We start from the raw sequence: 21,108 nt of genomic DNA on the forward strand, positions 1-21,108 counted from the left end.
TTATTTTCATTACATTTAGTTACATGTATAAGTTATATCTGGCCCTTTGAGGACAGCCACTATGCTGATGTGGCCCTCGGTGAAAATGAGTTTGACACCGCTGGGTTAAGGTGCGACAGTCATGCTGTGACGAATTCAAATAAATGTAACAACATTCCTCACAGTTTAAGAGAATGCCGACGTAACTTCTGTCGTTGAAGATTTTTGGTGAATTGGACCAATTCAGACGCTGCGAGGACTGAATTCATGTTGCAAAACTATCAGATCTCTGTTTTGACCTGTTTTTATTTGTAAAAATACAGATGTTTCTCGATTACTGATGCCGCTCTCGTGCCCTCTGTCATGCTGCAGGACATTCATCATCGTCCTCCTCATCCTCATCTCATTGCTCTGGGTTGAGCTGCAGCCTGTCCCACATTTTTGATGACCTGGAGGCCATTGCTCCTCCGTCCCCGTCCTGTCTTTCTCTGGATGAGCCTTCAGACTCCTCTCGGTCTCCTTCACCCAACACAGGTAAACTTCAGCAACGCACCAGGTCTCAGAATGGTCTTAAAAATTTCCTACGTCAAGGTTTATTTAATTATTTTACAACAAATGTGTTTGCAAAAGAGATTCGTTTGACTGCAGATGGTTAGTCTTGTTACATCACAGTACCTATAAGGCGACTGGGACGTCTTTGAGAGTGGAGGTCCACTTTAACGGTCTCTGGTTCTCATCTCCTCTCTTTAGGTTGATGTCATTTTGGGCTTGAAAGCGGCGACTTTTGGTTTTACATCAGATAATGAACATAAGGCAGCTTGATTCCTTCCGCATCTATCTTTCACAGAGACAACTCTTGGGTCACGTTAGCGTCATTCTTGAGATTTTGGACACGCATCAAAGCTACAACTAAGCCAGTATTTACCGCGATCAAAGGATGAGCTAGGTTTTTGTACGTTTGGTAAACTGAACACATTCTGTACAACAGATACGCAAAGAGGAGATCGATTGACAATCAGCCAATCACACTGCTGCACTGTGATTGGCCATTTTAAGTGAGAGGGAAAAAAAGAAAATTATAAAGCACATGCAATCCCCTTCCACCCCCACCACCCGTTTATTAGTTTGCTTATTTATTTAGGTTTATTTATTTGATAGGGACAATCAGAAAGTCATAGTTGTAAATATACATGATTGCAGCAATGATTTGCATTCGTAGACCCCTGGCAGGTACGCAATGAACAAAATATAGAATCACTTAAATTACACAGTTACATTATGACAGAAAAGCATTTCAGAATCCAATAGTTGATTATTAAAAAGCATGAAAGCATGATCATGATAAAAGCATTGGACACTACAGTATGATGATAAGAAAATTAAGAAAAAGACATTTCTTACATAAAATAAATAGTACAGCACATCACAGGAAGATGCAAAGTAACCATTGAAAAATCATTTAATCAGTATATTCCACAAAAAAATACAAAAACAAACCAATACTACAAACAAAACAAGTAAAAGGATGATGAAAATTTATTATTTCTACCTGTTTTACTTTGTAATTGTAAAACCCCAACAAATGTAGATTCCTCAGTTTAAAAACAAAATATTATTATAACATTAAGACAAAATAAGCAACATCTCTTATTCATGTTTTTGGAGTATTACATTTTAAACATTTTTTAAAAATATTTTTCTCGATTTAATCTCTCTAATATTTGGTTGAAGATCATTTCATAACCTGATCCCCTGAATTGAAACACCAAATTTTTTTTTAAACATTTGGGGTTTTTAAATGCGGGAGAAAATGTTATAAAACTTGAAGTTGAATTGACAATTTAATAAAGCATAGTTTTTATCTTTATTCTTAAATATCTCTGAGTGGTAAAAATTTGCCACAATGTCACAAAAGGTTATTGACAATTTTCTTATGCCTGCTTTTCAAAAACTTCCAAAAATGTTAAAGGAAAACCATTTATCTTGGAATATAGATAGAATTGGCTGCATAACATTTATTAAAATCCAACCATTTGCTAAGTTTTATTTCTCATCTTATCTGTTTTCTTTATCCTCTCCGACATCTGCTTTGCTGCGGGGTTTATCTGGGCACTCAACCCCTGAACGGCCCAGTTATTGTTGTGTATTTGTTAAGGTGTGCGTTAAGATTGCTTGTGTGCATCCTGGCAACGCTTGACTGAGCTCTAGAGAGAGATATGAGCCAAGGAGGACTTCCTCCAGCTCTTTCAGAAAGCCTTCTAATCCCCGACGAGGTGTTAAACCTGCTTGTTTGACCCAACACATGCTTTGACCCCGTGTACCTTTGCCCTAAGGAAGTGCAGGAATCCGGGTGGCCTCTGCAGCAGCAGCAGCAACCCAGGTGATCAAATCTGTCCTGGTCTCAACATATACAAGCTTTGACGAGTGCAGACAGATCGGATCCAACTGACACGAATCCACATCTGAAGAGGATGCAGCAGAATTTCAGCCTCACTATCAGGCTAAAAAAAAATCTTTGGGATTTGGCATTTCTCCTTTTAGATACATCTGAATGTCAGAATGAAACGTGTTTTGGACTTTTCTCTAAGTTTTACACCTGTGAAGATAATCGGAAAGCTTTTCTGTCTTCAAACTCTTTTTCATTCAACTCCTCTCACCAGGAGAAAAGACTTAAACTTTCAACAACTTACAGCAAAATATAGGTTAAATATGTAACACATTTTTCAGCTTTTTTATCGGTCAAAATACCACATTAATGTACTTTTTAAGCAGTAAAAGTAGACTTTACCATTATCCTAACTAAAGATAAACTGAAAACGATTTTTCTCTATTATTTCTTTGTACACTTGTCATATAAAGAACTCCATAGGACTGTAGAGAAATTCAGAGAATTTTTTAATATTGCCTGCAAATTTATTCAGCTATTTCAACTTCTAACAGTTGAATCCGATTCTCTTACTTTGTTCAAAACTTGATTATTCTTTAGGTTTGGTTGCATCCCATTTTCTTTTGTCTTAAATTCACTTCTGGAAATACAATTTTAAGTTTTTACTGCTTTACGGCTTATAAAGAAGTTTAAAGTTGTAGAATAATTTAAGTGTTAGAATTTAAGGTTTCTTTTTAGCTTTATCAGTTGTTGATTTGTTAAATTATATGACTTTCTTTTGGATTTACCTTTTTTTGACAATATTTTACATTTTTATGCTTTGCTTAGGCAATCATACATTTTAGTTAATAGAGCATTAGGGATTAATTTCTATTGTTAACATTTTTTCAAATGTTATTCAGTGTCTTGTTACATTTATTTCCAGTTTTTTAGCTAAGAGAACATTTTTGGAATTAAGCTGCAGCATTTCTAGATTTTTTTTCCATCTTTTTTAATCTGGGTTTTAAAATTCACTAAGCACAATTACAATTTGAATCAACTAATTGTGTATCAACTAATTATGTATTTAATTATGTATCTTCTTTCTAGATTTGACTAAAGCTACGTTCTCACCGCGCTCTGCGACGTATTTAAGCCACTTTTCAATAAAAGGTTTTATGTAAATCTGCGTTTTGGTCTTCCACACTCAAAACTCACGTGTAGCTACTCAGGTTTTTACAACCGTTTTTGGGCTCTATGCATGAAATGCGTGTCTATTGAACGTGATTGAAAGTTAAACCGGGTTAAACTTTAATCAGGATTTGGTAGTGACGTACAGATGGCATCCGTTTTAATTTACGGAAGTTCTTACCGTTTGACAATTGAATCGTTTAGTTCAAAAGGGGCCCAAGTCCACAAAGTTTATGAAAAAGTATTTTATGTATTTGAAAAGAGCTGTGAAGAAAAAAGCCTGAAGCAAGATTTGCACCAAGCCTCTTCCAAGTGTAGGTACATGTGCTGGTAAACAGTAGAAAAAGACAAGGAAGCCCTTCCTTGCTTGTCCAGTGTGAACATCATGTGATAAAGGTGTCTTCAAGAACGTGCATCGCATGCCTGGTGTGTAGCTTTAAGCTAACTGAGATGTTTATCTACCCACCAGATTCAGAAACCTTAAGTATCTGAAAGGGAGACGGCATCCAAGGCAGCCTTTGAATAAATCCTTTATTTACCATCTTGATAATCTGAAAATGATGCCAAAGACTCACAAAATGAACAGGTATTTCAAGAGTATAAAAGCAATCCTATCAAAATTGCTCTTGGAAGCTTTCTAGGAACTTCTATAAATGACGTGGGAGTCGATAAATGGGAGAAATTCCAGATACTCAGCTGTTCATTCAATGTCTCAAAGTAAATATGGACCAACATTTCAGGAACTAATATATAGACACAAAGATTTTGTCATTTAAACTGGGTTTTTTTTATGTTTTTTTTTTAGAAATGAACATTTACATTTAAACTTCACACCGTTTGTTGTGGAGTGTACATATTAGAAAGTTGGCTGATATTTGCTTTTAGCTGAATGAAATGAGCTGTGCGAGTTGAAAACAGTTTGACCCTGAGTAGGTGGTAAAAATGTGGGCAGCACTTAAACTCCGGATTAGTGGTTTGTTATCAGTCTCTGTGTTTGCAAATGGTTTTTCAATCTCGCGGCTGCTTCTGGCTAATGATGGACTAATACCCAGGCTAACTGAAAGTGTGTCCCACCACATTAGGTTACAGCCGCGGTTATCCCAGGGATTTCCTCCCAACGACTCCTAAGAACGGTGTGCAGAGGCAACAGTTCCCTATTTCTCACCTGATGGATTACCTTACCAGTCTTATTACCCCCAACTGAAAACATCTGAACTGAAGGAGGAGTGTGTAAATGTTGCATAACCCAATCAAGGCAAACGGAAAACTTTCTATGATCCAGAAGCTTTGAGTGTGTGTGTGCGTGCATGTGTGTCTGCACCCCAGCGTACTCTGTGAATTCCCCTCGGGTTGCAAAGATGACTCCACACCCAACCAGCATGAGCCGGAGATTTGCATGGGCTCGGAGCCACACTGTCACTGATCCGCTTTTAATTGGGTGTGACTATGAGAACTTCAGAGCTTGAGAGGGGGGGGGGGGGTGTCAGAGTGTGAAAGGCAGGATGACGGTGTGAAAACCTTTCTATTTTGAGTTTTGTACCATTAAAATGAAGAAAATATTTGTCCATATGTTTCAAATTCATTTATGCACTGAGGATTCAGTTTCTGAAGTTTTTGGTGGAATCTTGTGCGATGGTTGCTTGAGTGCTCTTTTTTGTGTGTATGTGTGTGTGTGGAGTTTCCTGTAAAAAATCCAAGTCTTCCCTGGAAAACCTAAAAGTACCGTCATTTTTGGAACATAAAGTGCACCAAGTTCTATGGCATATCAAGTGAAACAAAATAGTTGACCACTGTGGAATGACTACACTACCCAGAATGCCTGTAGAGGCCAAGAGGTAGGTGATTGATCAAAAGGTTGATGGGAAGTTTTTCTATTGAAGTGTGCCGTTTTTATTTTTGCCTCTTTTTTGGATTGGAATTGGTTTATTTCAAGCAAATAAGATTTAATAAAAAAAAAAAGAAGACAAAAAAGCATATATCTACACATATATCAAACTTAGTACCGTCTTGATAAAATGTAAATTTAGTTTGTGTCCGAGTTACTTTACTACTAACTACTTTGTGAACTATACAGTGCGTTTGCCATTTTCTAGTGCTGTCTGAAAATACAATTCCAAAATCCAGAGCCCTAGAAATTTTCCAGAAGTCTCTGCAAAAAGCCAGTGTGCATCAATGTTCATTAGATTGGCAAATACGGACACCAATGCAATGCGTTGGAACAATTTTTGTGGGGGGGTGGGGGGGAGTATTTCAACTAGTAATTTTATCATAAACCATCCAAGTTTTCATCATCAGAACACAGTGGATTCATAAATCCATCCATCCATTTTCTGAACCTGTTTTTTTCCTTCACGGGGTCACGGGGCTGCTGGGGCATAGCCTGGCCACTCTTTGGCAAAGGCAGGGCACAACCTAGACAGCTCGCCAGTCTGTCGCAGGGCCACAATCATGCGCCCTTGCATACACGCTCTCACATCTAGGGACACTTTAGAACAGGGATCACCAACCTTTTTGAGGGCGGGGGCTATTTTTTGGGGTTTGAGTTAGTGTGAAGGGCTAGTTGTTATTTTAGCACTATGAAATTGATTGCTCGAATATTAATGGTAATTTTAATCAATGATTTACACAACAGTAACAACAAGAAAAGCATGTATAAACATGAAACACTGATTTATTTCTGTCTATTATCTATAACTATCTATTCAAACATTTGAAAGTCAGGAGGGACACTGGTTGTTTTGGAGGTACAAAAAGATCACTTCTAACATTTTCTTAAGCCAAGGGACTCATAAATCTTCCAGTCAGAACAAGTTTGTGAGCACTTAATACTTTTCAGCTGAATACCATTAGTTACATCAATAGTCTGTGATTTGTCTGCTCATTTACTATGTAGGTGGGAGGCCTACGTAGAGGCCTGACTGGCTTTCTTGTTCCTTATCAAAAATGTACAGCTCTAAACAAGCATTGGTTGTTTTCTGGGTTTTTATTCTCCGGCCTCGTGAAGTCCACACAGACAGGTCCCAGCAGGGACTTGAACCTGTGAGGAAAGAGCGCTAACCACTGCCTGGAGTAGGATTTTTATCCTCAAACGCCTTCTCTCTTCCTGCAGAACTGTCCCCGGGCCTCGCAGCACTCACAGTGGGTTGTGACTCCGGAGATTTGGGTTCTCTTTCCCGGGTGCAGCTCCTCCTCCTGGACCGACCAATACCAGACACTCATCTGAACCCGTCTGAGTTGGAGGAGGGGTTTTCCCCTTTGCCAGATTGGTGTGATCCAATAGTGCCGTACGATTACACAGGTAGGGCCTGACTTTCTGTTACTTTAAGCAACCCTACCTACTGCCATCCCAACAGACAATGACTCCCATTATAAAGGAAACACTTTATTTTTTAGTTTATCTTTTTTTAAAAGAACCTACGTTCAGATCTAAGCAGTATTTGCAGGTTTTTTTTTTGATCACTGATGTGTTTTTTTCTGCGACAGCTTTGTTTGCAAGAAGCTTCAGTTGATTTGAAATTTTAATAGGCACAGATGTGGTGTAAGTCAAGGAAGCCTGTATCATTTGTATCACCTCTATATTATTATATTTTATTGTTTGCTGCTCCCAGATACAGGTAGACAGCAGAAAACAGGAAACGCAGAGAAATGAAAAACAGAGATTTTATTGGTTGTAAGCTAAGCTTAATTGAAATACTCTGAATGCAGGAACATTTGCATAAGACAAGAAAAACATCTGGAATTATTCAAGTTTAAAAGGTTTCAGCAAAGGTGTCACAAGATACACTGTGCACTTATGTTAATGTTTTAGAAATATTTTAATCCTTTGCAGTAACACTTTCCATAAAAGTCGATACTAGAAAACTCAACAACCTTTTTTGTGTTTATTAAAACTTTGGGGGACTCTGACATGTAACAATTCCCTAATATTAATAATAAAAATAATTCAAATTTTATTTGAAAGAGCCATTCATAATTACCAAGAACACTTGACGTAGAATAGAAATAAGCAGAGGAGATGCAGAAACAAAATGGTGGATTTACAGTTTTACAGAAAGAAAAAGCAGTTCTAAACAGATACCTCTGAACATTTGACTTAAGACAACAAGCAGCGTGTCCTGCTCAGGCCCTCCCACATCGCCCAGCACTGTGCTGACTGCAGCACTCCCCTACACCTGCAGTCACAGGGAACCTTCAGACATTCAAAACAGAAAGGAAACTAAAAAGTAGAAAAACAAAAGACGGCTTGGAATTGGGGAAATTCCATTATACCAACAAACAATTTTTTGGTACAGTGGTCCCTCATTGCAGGAGTTGTGTTTTAGAAATGACCCACTATCAGCAAAATCCACAATAGAAAAATCATTATAGTTTTAATGCTGTTAAACCCATCACTACACACTTTATATACTTTTCTCTGACATACAGGAACATTTTCACACTGTCTCGTTTAAAGTTCAAACCTTTATGGAAAAAGTAAGTCCATAATCATAGAATGAAAACAAAGATCTGATTTTTTACATTTATGAAGCTGAACGTATTCTGAACAGGGGACATGGCACGGAGGAGGAGATTGATTGACAATCAGCCAAAAAAAAAGCACGTCTGCAAAACAGTAAGGCAGTGAAAGGTGAACCGCGATACATTTAGGGACTTTCTAAACTCAAAGTACTGTATACTCTGTTTTCTACAGATTAATTTTTTCTCCCACTGCATTCACTTTGCATAGTGAACATTCACATTGGTTTAAAGGCTTCTGGGGCAGTATTTTTTTTACTTGAGAAGTTAGATTACATGAAACACATAAAGGAGGCTTTCTTTTGAAAAGTTCACCTCTATGTAGCGCTCTATCATTGACATTCGGACAAACTTTCTTGAAGGAGCCTTAAAGTGTTTCAGGTGGTTTGTTTAAATCTAATAAAATATTCTACTTAATGTCCACATTTTTTAGTTTACTAATTATATTTTACTAGTTTTTTCTTTTAACATTTAATAGCTTAACCCCTTAACACTGGAGATGTCGACAGCAACACCTAAATGACGAATTTTCTTTGACATACCGTGAATTATGGAGCATTTATGCAATCAACTGGAATCAGCCGATTCTGACGTGGAGAAAAGCTGCTTTTCACATTGGCTTTGCACAGAGTTGAAACACTTCAGTGCAAGGCTGCTCTCCTCTGCTTTAGAATTGGCTGGAACGACGTTATTTGCGGAAATGATGGAAGAGTTACAATAGTCGAAAGAATATAAACACTGGAGCTAAAGCGAAAGCGGTGTTAAAGGGTTAAAATTACATGGCTAGGTGACCTCCAGTGTCAGTTTTGCCAACAGATTTTGTAAACATTCAAACAATGAGATGTTGGGATTCAGAATGGGTCACATTGAGTTTTCAAACCATTTTTGACCTTTTTTTTCTGTTAGAACGTTTATTCTGTCCGGTGAGTGCAGCAGAACTTTTTGGAAGTTTGATTGAGATTGTGTGATAAGCAAAAACCGCCACTGAGAAACAAGCAGACAGGTGTGTTCACGCTCCCGTGTCTGTGAGGAGAGAACACGTATGACCACACAAAGACACCATGACATCGGGTTTTCTGGCTGGCCTTGAAGGTCGTTGACGCTTTTATGACATGCAGCGCCTTTTTTCTTTTAACGAGCTGCAATACAGGCTCTCATCTGCTCCTTGGCACACCACGGCGAGCCCTTAACTGCTTCTCCCAGAGGGTGTGGTGACTCAAAAAAAGAGGTTTATAGGGACAGCAGGATGTGCCATATTAATAAAGATCAAACCGCTAGAGTGGAACATTAACTGGGAAAGTCCAACTCAGGTAACTGGAGAGGCTTTAAACTGAGCGCCGCATACAAAACAACCTATAGGAACCCGGGAGGAGCGTGTGCAGCAAACTCAATTAGTCTTGTGGCTGTTTGTTTATAGTCTGATAACAAGTCGGAGACTAGATAAACACTGCAGACATTTATAGGTTGCTTTAAAACATTTAAATGAAAAAATATGCTAACCTCACTGGTTCATTTGGATTCATTTGAAGGCTTGTAGAAAGAGTTTTCTCCTCCAGATGTTCATGTGGAATGATTTATTTAGAAATAATGTAATATTTTATTCCATGTTTTTATATAAAACTGAAAATATAAAAATTAATAAATATTTTTCGCTCGAAAAACCATGCGGCTGTTCTTAAATTACACTACTGCAGATATACCAAATTGAGTTTTACTGTGGATCTACAACTGCGTTTATCGACTTCAGCGTTTATTGACAATTTTAAAGCGTTTATCAGCTTTTACAATTGTAAAAGGGAGACGCTCCAACAAAAATGTGTAGATCATTATGTTCCACCTCTCCTAGAGGGCGTTTCCGTTTGCTCGCGATATAGGATTATCGGAAGATTTAAGGAAAAAAACTGTGCTTTAGACCAGTGTTTTTCAACGGGTGTGCCGCGGCCCACTAGTGTGCCATGGGAGATGGTCAGGTGTGCTGTGGGAAATTGTCCTCATTAAATGATCTAAAAACATTTACCATCTCCAGGATATCAGCTCTTTTTTCATCCAAACAGGCCCTGATAAAACACTGAGGAGTTAGGAATATGAAAGATCGTTAAAGACTATTTTCTTTGCGTTTATTGGATTCTATTTAAGACATTTTGATAAGAATGACGGTACCGCGATTTAGCCGTAGCTTCAGCTGTTTGCGGAAAAGTCCCGCCCCTTTAACTGTCTCCACCAATCATTCTTGGAGGTTTAATCATACGTCATCAGTCTGACCAGTCAGAAGTGGTTAAAGTCTTCACTTCCTCGTTGCTCATAAAGTCGCTTAGTTCCAACAAAAATACCAGCTAAAGCTCGTCTTTAGCGGTGTAGCTTTCCGCGGGATCCGGTATCAGACCGTGGAGGAACAAGTGAACAAAACAATGAAGCTCAGAGAAGCTAGTCTATATGCGTTCAGCGGCTGTTTGCACTACATCTCCCATGATGCATTGGTTAAAGTGACAGCAAATAGTCTCTCCTCTTAACATCTTGAAACAACAACGAACACATCAAACAGTTTTTAAATCTTCTAATTTGACTTTTATTACATCTTTTCAAAAAAAACAGCTGCAACTTCCAGCTTTTTCTGCCACAATTATCACAAAAATGCACGTGAGATTGTGGAGGGACCGTAGATCAATGCAGACTATGAGTTTCTCTTTTATTTATCTTTTGTTTTTTGGATGCTGGTGTGCCGCGGGATTTTTGTCAAGGTTAAAGTGTGCCGTGGGTCAAAAAAGGTTTAAAAGCACTATTCTAGACCACGAATGGTCTAGGGTCCTTGAAAGAGTTTTGAAAATGTTTGCTTGTCAGTAGGCCTGCACAATATACCGCAAATTTATCGTTATCGCAAGATAGGGCTGCACGATATGAGGAAAACTCGCGATATGCGATATTGGTGATTAATATTGCGATAACGATATAATTTGCGGTATATAAACAAATATCAAACCAACCAAAAACATCCTTTCCATTTCAATGCAACAGTATAAACATTATACTCCAAATGACCCTTGTCGACATAGGAGGCAAACATCAAACATAAAAGGGCTCATTTGATTCATCAACAGCGTAAACGGGTCCTTCCGATTGGTTAAATGCATAAAGGGATTTATTTCATTTATTCAATATTTCAAGCTGCCATGAGTTTGTTTTAGCACATTTAACCCTTGTGCTATCTTAGATGACCCCCCCCCCCTTACATTGACGTGTTCTCCCTACCATGACAAAGGTGGATAAAGGTGGAAAGATTTCATGTAATCCATGGACACCAGTGAAGATCATAAATCATTGAAGAAAAAAGGTTCAGAGCACTGTCTAGTGGGTCTAGATGACCCCACTCCCAATGTTAAAGTGCCTAGGATAGCACAAGGGTCAAGGTAACCATTTATTGCGATTTTCGCCGTCTTTTGCGGTATGCATATTGCACAGCTTGATGTCGCGATAACGATAAATTTGCATATCGCAAAACACAGCAAAAATGCAATAAATGGTTACCTTAAATGTGCTAAAACAATCTTATGGCAGCTTAAATTATTTAACTAATCAAATAAATCCCTTTATGCATTTGACCAATCAGATAGAGCCTTTAGCGTTGTTGACCAATCAGATAGAGCCTTTAGCGTTGTTGACCAATCAGATGGAGCCCTTTTATGTTAGATGTTCCCTCCTATGTCAATGAGGGTCATTTGGAGTACAATTCTTAAACTGTTGCAATAAAATGGGAGTGATGTTTTTGTTTGTTTCGCTATTTGTTTATATACCGCAAATTATATCGTTATCGCAATATTAATCCCTCATATCGCAAGTTTTCCTCATATCGTGACAAGTTGTCAGTATATAAAGCTGTATATTAAGTCACATAAATCGATTTATATTCCGAATATTCAACAAGATCGATCTGTCTGAGGAAGTTGTTGATCAAATCAACCTATACCATTAAAAAAAAAAACTTTCAAAATGAGATAAATTGATTATCAATTCAATACTATATCAATACTATAATATTAATAAAATAATATTAATATTATAATATTATTATAAACCCCATTTAGGTTGAGGAACAGTAGGTTTATTTAACTATAAACGACCAAGTGCATCACAGTGGACAACACGTGATGGCGGCAAAAAGTGATCAAGCCATCATTCCAGTCCAGTGTGTGGAAACACTTTGAATTTACCAAAGACAGTCAACCATACATGGAACTATACAGGGTGGTAGAATGTTCTAACAATGTTTCGTTTGTATTATTTTGATGTGGAAAAAAAACAGTAGGCTGAACTTTAGGAAGCTAAAGCTGCAAAACCTGAAAAGCCTGGTTTTTAATCATTAAGACTTTGCATAATTTCAACCTCTGGCTTGTTTTTATCTGCCTTTAGGTCAGTTTGAATGAGCTCATAAACAGTGGTGCAGTCTGGCATCCCTTGATGTAATCATCATCTAGATCTTCTATTTATTAATCTATTTTTGCCAATTGTTTTTTCCTGTTTTTTGTGATTTACTTCAAAAGAACAAAGTCAATTAATTCAAGTTGACTTTGAAGTTCTTTGGATCAGTGGTCCCCCAACCCTTTTCAGGTCACCAATCGGTTAGATTTCAGACAATATTTTTATGGACCGGATTGTACGCGACTGAGGTGGGTGTCAGATTATTTTTTAATTTTTTTTTTAAGCTTCAACTTTGAAGGTAAAGTTTACCTTCGCCCTCTAAAATATCTGCTGCTTTAAACTTTTTTTGTAAACTACACCCATAACTGTCAAAGTAAAAGCAAAAAAACTGACGCCAACTTCAGCCTTGTCTGACTATTAAGATAAAAACCGAATAAGATTTTCACTAAAACGGGTATTTTCTAAAACTTAATCCTCCATATAAATCCACCTTTTGAAAAACTTTATTAGCAGCATCCTCATAACATTAGACATCCAGTTGCTGAATATTCTGCATTATTATTACAGTCTGTGGGAACAACTGTCAAAATGAATCCATATTTGGAGTAAATACTCTTGGTTTCTTTCTGTTAAATGCAGATTTATTGTATTTTGAAGTTGAAGGCTCTTTTTCTGTTTCCTCTCTGAATCTTTTCTGCTAAAAGAAACTTTCCTAATTTGTTTTTTGTTAACTTTGCTAGCTTGGGGGTTTCAGTTAAGCGGTCAGTTCTGCCGCGTTAAGAAAATTACAAATTCATTTTAGACACGTGACCGAATGGGTCACGAGTCAGATATAGTGCAGAGAATCCAGTAGCTTTCCCAAATAAAACGTCTTTCAGACACGGATTGCCAAGAAAACGAAAAAAATGTAGGTGGAGTTATTTTTTAATCTGCTGGGTACCCACTGACCCACAGACCAAGGGCTGGGGACCATTGCTTTAGATTACAATAACTAACAATTGTTTACATTTTTGTGCATTTTAAATGGCAAAAACGTGTCTATTAATCTCCACACGTCCATTCCTTGTCCTCCAGATGCTTTAAAAAGGATTGTTGTTTCTTGGTTGGTAAAAAGGTTGTGCGACAGTACCTGTTCATTCTTGCTGAACCCTTCAAACCTTGTCCTATTGAGTCACTTGTTTAAAAGACAGACACTGTTAAGTTTGTCAAGTTATTTGAGATTTTAAGCGATTTATTTTTTATTTAATTTATTTTTTGGTTAAAACAAAACAAAAGGTCCAATAGAGCAATGTCTTATAAGCAGAACCATTTTAGAAATATGTTTTATGTTGTTTGAAAAGGACTGACTTCCATCCATGAAAAGTAAATGATGCCCACAGAGGCTTTGTTTGGGGCATTTAAGCATTTATGTCCCCCAGTGTTGACACTAAGACAAAATCCGTCTGAGTTTGCTGGAAGCTTGTGTCTCTGCACCTGGCACGCTCCAGCAGACAGGTGCTCCTCCGGGCTTTTTTGTTGCTCCATTTTCTGCCATTATTTGCTCAGAGATTTGGAGCCATAATTGGGACTACTGCACAACATTACTCATACGTGAACACACACTCCAGCACAAAAGGCGCAAGTGTGTGCCAGAGGCCAACACCATCATGGAAAGACCTCCCCTCCCGCAGCAGAACTGCAAACGCACAATTGCTTCCTCAGCCTGGAGCCTGACGCTGCGCTACTCTCCGTGTGTGGCTTATTTATTTTTTTTTGTCAGGTGACTGGAGGCCCCTCACAGCTGGCAGCATCTCTGAAAGGTCCTACTCGGCGGCGCGGGGAGACATATCGGTGAGTGCCGCTGCCTCTTAATAAAGTCCCTCAAACTCACACCCCGCCTTTGAAAGGCCGGAGCAAACACCGAAACCTTTCAGGAATCGCACAATAACCACAAAGCATGCACTGTGACACCCCCACCCCCAATTTGCAAATTTAAGTGACTTGCATCTATAACTGTCATTCCAGTAAAATGAGCCAAATACTTGTTGATAACTGCGGTACAATATAACAGAGGGCACGCGGCGTGCAGCAGGTGTGTGGTTAATCAGTCACGGGCTGCAAGGGGGGTGTCAGGCAGGACTGTACGGCAGGCTTTTGGAGCAGCACCATAAAAAGGAGGGGGGTCACCACTGAGTGCTGGTGGGATTCTTTTGCAGGATGCACCACATGTATGAAGAGACGGGGCTGGAGGTGGGGGCTGCTGTGGAATGGATGCAGGTGCTCCACGTGATCTACCATTAATCTCCTCTTTACAACTTGAATGAGACCCACAAGCCCCCCACCCCCCAATACTCCCCTCCACAATTATGCCAGAACACAATGAGGGACTGGGGAGCTCAATTCATAGGTTTTTATAACCCGCCTCCCTTAAGCAACAGGGCGCTAAATCTGGAATAAATGAACTGATAAACATAACTAGCTTCTAAACTGGTAAAAATTTCTCTCTGTTTATAATACAGATTTTACCATTGATTGTAAATGAGAACTGGACTGAGTGACTCCTCCCCCCTGGCGTTCCAAACAGGATTTACCCACTGGCTCCAAGAAGCCAAAATCCCATAGACTTCTATGGAAAAATAAACGGCTATTTGTCAGAATTCCATATATCTTCCAATAGTGGCTGGTCTCTAATTAACGCCAATCTCCAATTAACGCCGGTTGTAACAGGTGAGTGGTACTTTAGACGCCAGTCTCTCATAGTGGCCGGCTGGGTGTCTCTGGTATTGTGAGCTAGTGTAGCGATCATGTAGCGATGGCCAAAAAATGCTCATTCTAGTTAGCGTTTGAACTTCAGTTTTTGGCATACGCCAAAGAACATTCTGGTGAGGAATCTGCATAACATTTTTGGGTTGATCCTAAACGTATTCAAGAATGGTCCAAGCAGATGGGTGAGACTGAGAATATGGCTGCAGAAAAAAGAAGCAAACAATGTAGCTAACATGGATTATTGATGTCCTGTGGCTCTTTTTCAAGTGTTAGGACTGTGGTCTTTTTAACAAGCTCACTCCTGATTGGCTAGAGTAGTTTGCATAGAACATTGACTTGAATTCAGCTGAACCGATCACTACTTACTGATGACGACTGGCTCCAACATGATGGTATGCATATTGCAAAAAAGTGAAAAATTAATTGACTTCATTTGGTTGGAGCTCAAGGTAAACCATTTTCTATAGGTGACATCACACTTACTCGGTGTAGTTCTTATGGACAGTCAGTAGTTTTACTGATTTAGTAGTTTCAGTAGTTTTCAACCAAGTGTTTGTCGGTTGTACACGACATGTACAAAGGCTTTGGTGGCGTGATGATTGGTTTGTATTACGTTTGTTTATTTGCAGTCGTTCAGCTTGGTGTCTCTAATCCTCTTGTCCAGAGACATAGTTGTCAGGGAAGGATTTTCTAAAAATTGTCAAAGAAAAAAAGACATGTGGGAACAAATTGGAATTAGAGCCAAGGATTTGACAAGGATTCGCGCAACTTCCATTATCCTCACATGTACACCACAATACCACACACACCAAATGGTACGGTCCATGTTCATGACGTCTCTTAAGGCAGTGTTTTTCAACCTTTTTTGAGCCAAGGCACACTTTATCCTTGACAAAAATCCCACGGCACACCAGCATTCAAAAATTAAAAAAGTTGAAACTCTCTAGTCTGTATTGATGTACAGTCCCTCCACAGTCTCGCATGCATTTTTGTGATAATTGTGGTAGAAAAAGCTGGAAGTTGCAGCTGTTTTTTCTAAAAGATGTAATAATTTTCAACTAAATTATTTGACATGTTACCCTGGTAGTTGTTTTTCCCTCCATTTTATTAACATGCAATTTTATGTAACCTCACAAAAAACAAATGTATTCTTTCTAAATAGTGTAGTAGTAAATAGTTTTATTTAATAGTTAATAGTTTTATTTTTAAAATATGTTTTTCAATGTTAGTGCACAGGCAACTGTAACTTTTGAACAATTATATGGTCGCAATATGTTTGATAAATTTTACACAAAAAGACATATTTGTTTTCTGTAGCTACACAAAAAGTGAACATGTTGAAGTTTTATTAGTTTCTCTCTTGTCTTAGTCAAAGATGAAGTATTTGAAAAATTTAACAACATTTTTTTATTTCTTTATAGATTATTAAATTATTTGATTTTAGTTTAATAGTGTCTGTTGGCCACTTCATCTTAATCCTGTTCTTTAAACGTTGTTATTACTTTTTCTTAAATTTAACACATATACTAATCCAGACGTTATTAGAAAGTGTTTCAGTTAGAAAGATGACTTGGACCAAACTCTGGGATGTTTGGCTTTCAATAAACACAAACCTTGAAGGAGAACTAAACTGCTGACCTCTGATTTCATCAAGAAGATTTAAAAACTGTTTGTGTGTTCGTTGTGGTTTCAAGACGTTTAACAGGGAAGACTTATTGTACGCTGAGACGCTGTCACTGTAACCCAATCCATCCATGGAGATGTAGTGCAAAAACTGCCGCAGATGGCAGACAGACTCGCTTCTCTGACTTCATTGTTTTGTTCACTTTTTCCACGGTCTGATACCGGATCCCACGGAAAGCTAAATCGCTAGACGAGCTTTAGCTGGTATTTTTGTTGGAACTGAGAGACTTTATGAGCAGAATCGGAACAAGGAAGTGAAGACTTTAACCACTTCTGATTGGTCAGACTGATGACGAATGATTAAGCCTCCAAGAATGATTGGTGGAGACAGTTAAAGGGGTGGGACTTTTCCGAAAACAGAGTTTAAGCTGCGCCTAAATCGCGGTACCGCCATTTTTATCAAAATGTCTTTAATACAATCAAATAAACACAAACAAAAAGTATTTTATTATCTTTCATATTCCTAACTACTCAGTGTTTTATCAGGGCCTGTTTGGATGAACACAGAGCTGATATCCTGGAGATGGTAAATGTTTTTGATCAGTGAAAATGGGTAATTTCCCACGGCACACCTGACCGTCTCCCACAGCACACCGGTTGAAAAACACTGCCTTAAGGTGACCGTATGAGCCTCAAGGGAACTGCAAAATACACCTGAGCTCCCCTTGAGATGCACCCACTTCTCTCTACAAACCTCCAGGGACCTCAAAACCCACCAATCCTGTACGGATCAACCTCTTGTGCGGTGCATGTGACTGGGGCATAAGAATTCTGACTCATCCTGTTGTCTGTGCAGAGAATTAACCTGAATATGACAAGTAGCTGAACACTGATTGGTTAACGTTGATCTTCAGGATTGGTCTGCGAGTCCTTTGGGGTCACCATCCTCATGGATCATAGAACCACCGTTGGACATGCTCAGATCTTCTGATTCTCCTTTGCAGCCTGAAAACGGTAAGTTTTCTTCTCAGTCTACTTAGAAAATCTTTTTTGTTGCTCCACCCAGTGGCGGTTCTACCCTGAATTACTCCCCGGGCGAGACCCTCCCCAGGCGCCCCCCCCCCCCCCCCCCCCCATAGTCACAACAGAACTTTGTTTGTCTTTGTCAACTGACATGTTATATTGTCATTGAAATTAAGAAGTGGATACAAAAGATGTCAGAATTCTGAACAGCATTATAATAGTTATCAGAACACAAAAAATAAAAGACCATAAGCATGGCAAAAATACAGTTAGCTAAGAAATATTAAATCAATATTAAATAAATAATATAAAATAAATATTTTAAAAACATTTATGAATTGGAAATTTAAATTGTCATGTTCTATATCGATATCTACTTCAGAGAAGAAAAATTAGCTCATATTTTCCGTCTTCAATCCTTTGATTGGAAAATTTTCAGTTATGACCTGTTGAATTATGTTTTGTCCCCATAGATTTGCAGTAAATGGTAAATATTCATTTTTAAAACTACCTTCAGATTTATGGAAATTCTATTGGCTAAAAATATAATCCCACATTTGTAAAACAAATAAAAAATAAACTTCATATGCAGGCTCAAAATTAACCCCTAAATCCCCAGTTAAATGTCAAAAAAACATTGGGAAAACGTTTAGGCTGCCACAAACGATTATTAAATTTAAGACCAATCTCAAATTATTTGCCCCATTAGCATCTTATGGCAGCAGCAGCATGCTGTGTAACCATCACAGCTTTTTTAACATTATGAACTAGTATACAACAGCAAAACCCAACAAAACCGTTGTGTTACAGCAGAGCAGACAGACACATGAATCATAACTAATGTTACAAGTTAAGGCAGAGCAAATTTTTAAGAATAAAATCTAAAAAAAAAAAAAAATGACGCTATTTGCAACATTTGGGCCTACTTCAGTGTTGGTCATCGACCAAAATAAAGTTTTCATCGGCAACATTGTTGTAGGGCAGGTAGCATTAGAATTTAGAAAAGACATGCATCAAGCTGTGAGGACTTACCCTTTTCTTTATCTCTTTTCTCCTCTTCTTCTTTTCTTTTCTTTCTAAATTGGGCACCAGATGGCTTTGACCTTTTTTTCTCCATATTTTAGATGTTTTTGGCGTTTGTTTGGCATAAATGTCCTCACGTCACGAAGAAGACATCAAGTCCGTCGACTGAACCAACTGTCACCTTAGTGACAGCATTGTTTTGTGTTGCCATTTTTTCATTTGGGCATTTAACACAAAATTAACCCAAAAAAAGCAGAATATATTTTCTATACCTTTATTAAAGTGTAGGTTATAGAATGTCACCTTATGACTGACTTATAAAAAGGTTTTATGAAGTAGATTCAAACCCCCGCCCTTGTCCCCACCTAGCCACTTAATTTGGAAGCGTCCCACAATTGAACTGATTCCCCGCAGCCCCCCCCCCCCCCCCTTCTTCACACATTTCCAGCAGGAGCGCGTGCAGCTATAGCCAGGGGCGCTGATTCGCTACATGACGGCGCAGTCGCAGTTTTTACTTTTATTTTTTTCATCAAGCCCGCGACCGTCGCCTCCCCTGAAAGATGAGCCCGCCAGGTTTTGCGCATGCGCAAACGCGGTGGCGCTCCGTGCTCCCCCCGCGCCCCCTCCCTTCTTCTTCACACACATTTGTGTCTACTTCTCAAAGACAGGAGAGCGCACAGCTGCGGGGCGAGGGCGGCGGCGCGGCCAGGTTCAGGCTGTTACAAACTCACAAACTGTGACATAAGTAAACCAATAGTGGTGCATATAATATTTTACAAGGGCTGAGCCGCCGGTGCCGCCCCCCTTCAGTTTTCCGCCCCAGGCCACCGCCCGGACGGCCCGTGCCTAGAACCGCTACTGGCTCCACCTCCCTGCTCCAGCTGCTGCCCTCTGCTAGAGAGGCTATAACAACAATACTTAATCAATACAAGAGCACGTCTTCCCCATTAGCATGTGATCCGGTAAAAGCCCACTCATTGCCTGTCAGCTCTGCTTTTTAGCAGCCATTGTCTCCTCACTGTCAACGCCGTGTTTGGTGTTCTCTTGCCTCCGGTACACTTAAGCCTGTTAATCCTTGCAAGGGCCAGCTGGGCTGCAGGTTAGCTTCACCTGTAGGGCCGGCTAGTGTGCATTCATGAGTGATAGCTCACGGGGGGGTTGTACTGTACTGACCACAAACAGGAAAACATGCCGAAGTACCTTCATCTCAAAGAGAGTGGAGGTCTCCTCCACGGCATTTTGGCCACATCAGTCATTTTGCTGGAGCTCCAATGATCCATGGTGAGGTGGATCCCCGCAGACTGCTGTGGATGCATCAGTCATGCATGATCGATGTGTCTAAGGAAACTGCAGCTAAACCATTAGATCAGGACCGCAGTGATGAATCTTTACATCTCAGCATTAGTTTTCTCAAAGCTTTTTTCCATCGTGCAACTGTTTCAACAAGCCTTACAGATAAGTTTTCTTGTTAAAGTGTTTTTTCTAAAGAGGCACAAGTGCAAACATTTACAGCCAACATTTAATTTTGTGTTTTAGCCGTCTTTGATACAAACTAGTCTGATGTCAAGCTTACAAAGCAAACTGAGTTAATTAAATCAATCAGGGAATGCAAACTTTCAGATAAAAGACTAAATATACAAATCTTTTAGTTCAGTTCATATCACTAAATATATGAAAAGTGCTGGTGGTAAACAAATAAAATTTGTTTTTAAAGGAAGGGGAGGGGGGAAATTATTCTGTATATTTGCATTGATACCCAGCCCTGGTGGCCATGTCTCAATTTATACAACTCTGTAAAGTCCATCCATCCATCCGTTCATCCATCCATCCATCTGGCCGTCCATCCATCCATCCATCCGTTCATCCATCCATCCATCTTGCCGTCCATCCATTCATCCGTCCGTCCATCCGTCCGTCCATCCATCCATCCATCCATCCATCCATCAATCCATCCATCCATCCATCCATCCATCCATCCATCCATCAATCCATCCATCCATCTATCTTTTCTGCTCATCCGGGACGGTTGACGCGGGCACCAGTCTAGGCAAACTTCCCCAGACTTTCCTTTCCCTGGCCACTTTCTCCAGCTCCTCTGGGGGGGGCCCCGAGGCGTCCCCAGGCCAGTCGAGAGACGTAGTCTCTCCAGCGTGTCCTGGGTCTTCCCTACTGTCTTGTAAACGTCAAAGCCATTTATTTCACTCTTATTCAAAGAATAAATAAAAATGGAT

The 21,108-nt window shown here is 39.2% G+C and overlaps 1 protein-coding gene across 2 annotated transcripts in view; it reads left to right on the forward strand.

The window, feature by feature from the left end:
* Positions 1–21,108, forward strand: part of LOC101163941 (mucin-17) — an 89,773-nt gene that overhangs the window by 34,560 nt on the left and 34,105 nt on the right. For both annotated transcript variants that reach the window (XM_023952500.1, XM_023952499.1), the window contains 4 exons: positions 352–513; positions 6,645–6,833; positions 14,223–14,293; positions 17,746–17,845. In XM_023952500.1, the coding sequence (XP_023808268.1) occupies positions 352–513; positions 6,645–6,833; positions 14,223–14,293; positions 17,746–17,845 (522 nt within the window). The remainder of the gene's footprint in view (positions 1–351; positions 514–6,644; positions 6,834–14,222; positions 14,294–17,745; positions 17,846–21,108) is intronic.

The sequence above is a fragment of the Oryzias latipes genome, chromosome 23, assembly GCF_002234675.1.
Source record: "Oryzias latipes chromosome 23, ASM223467v1".
Lineage (NCBI taxonomy): Eukaryota > Metazoa > Chordata > Actinopteri > Beloniformes > Adrianichthyidae > Oryzias > Oryzias latipes.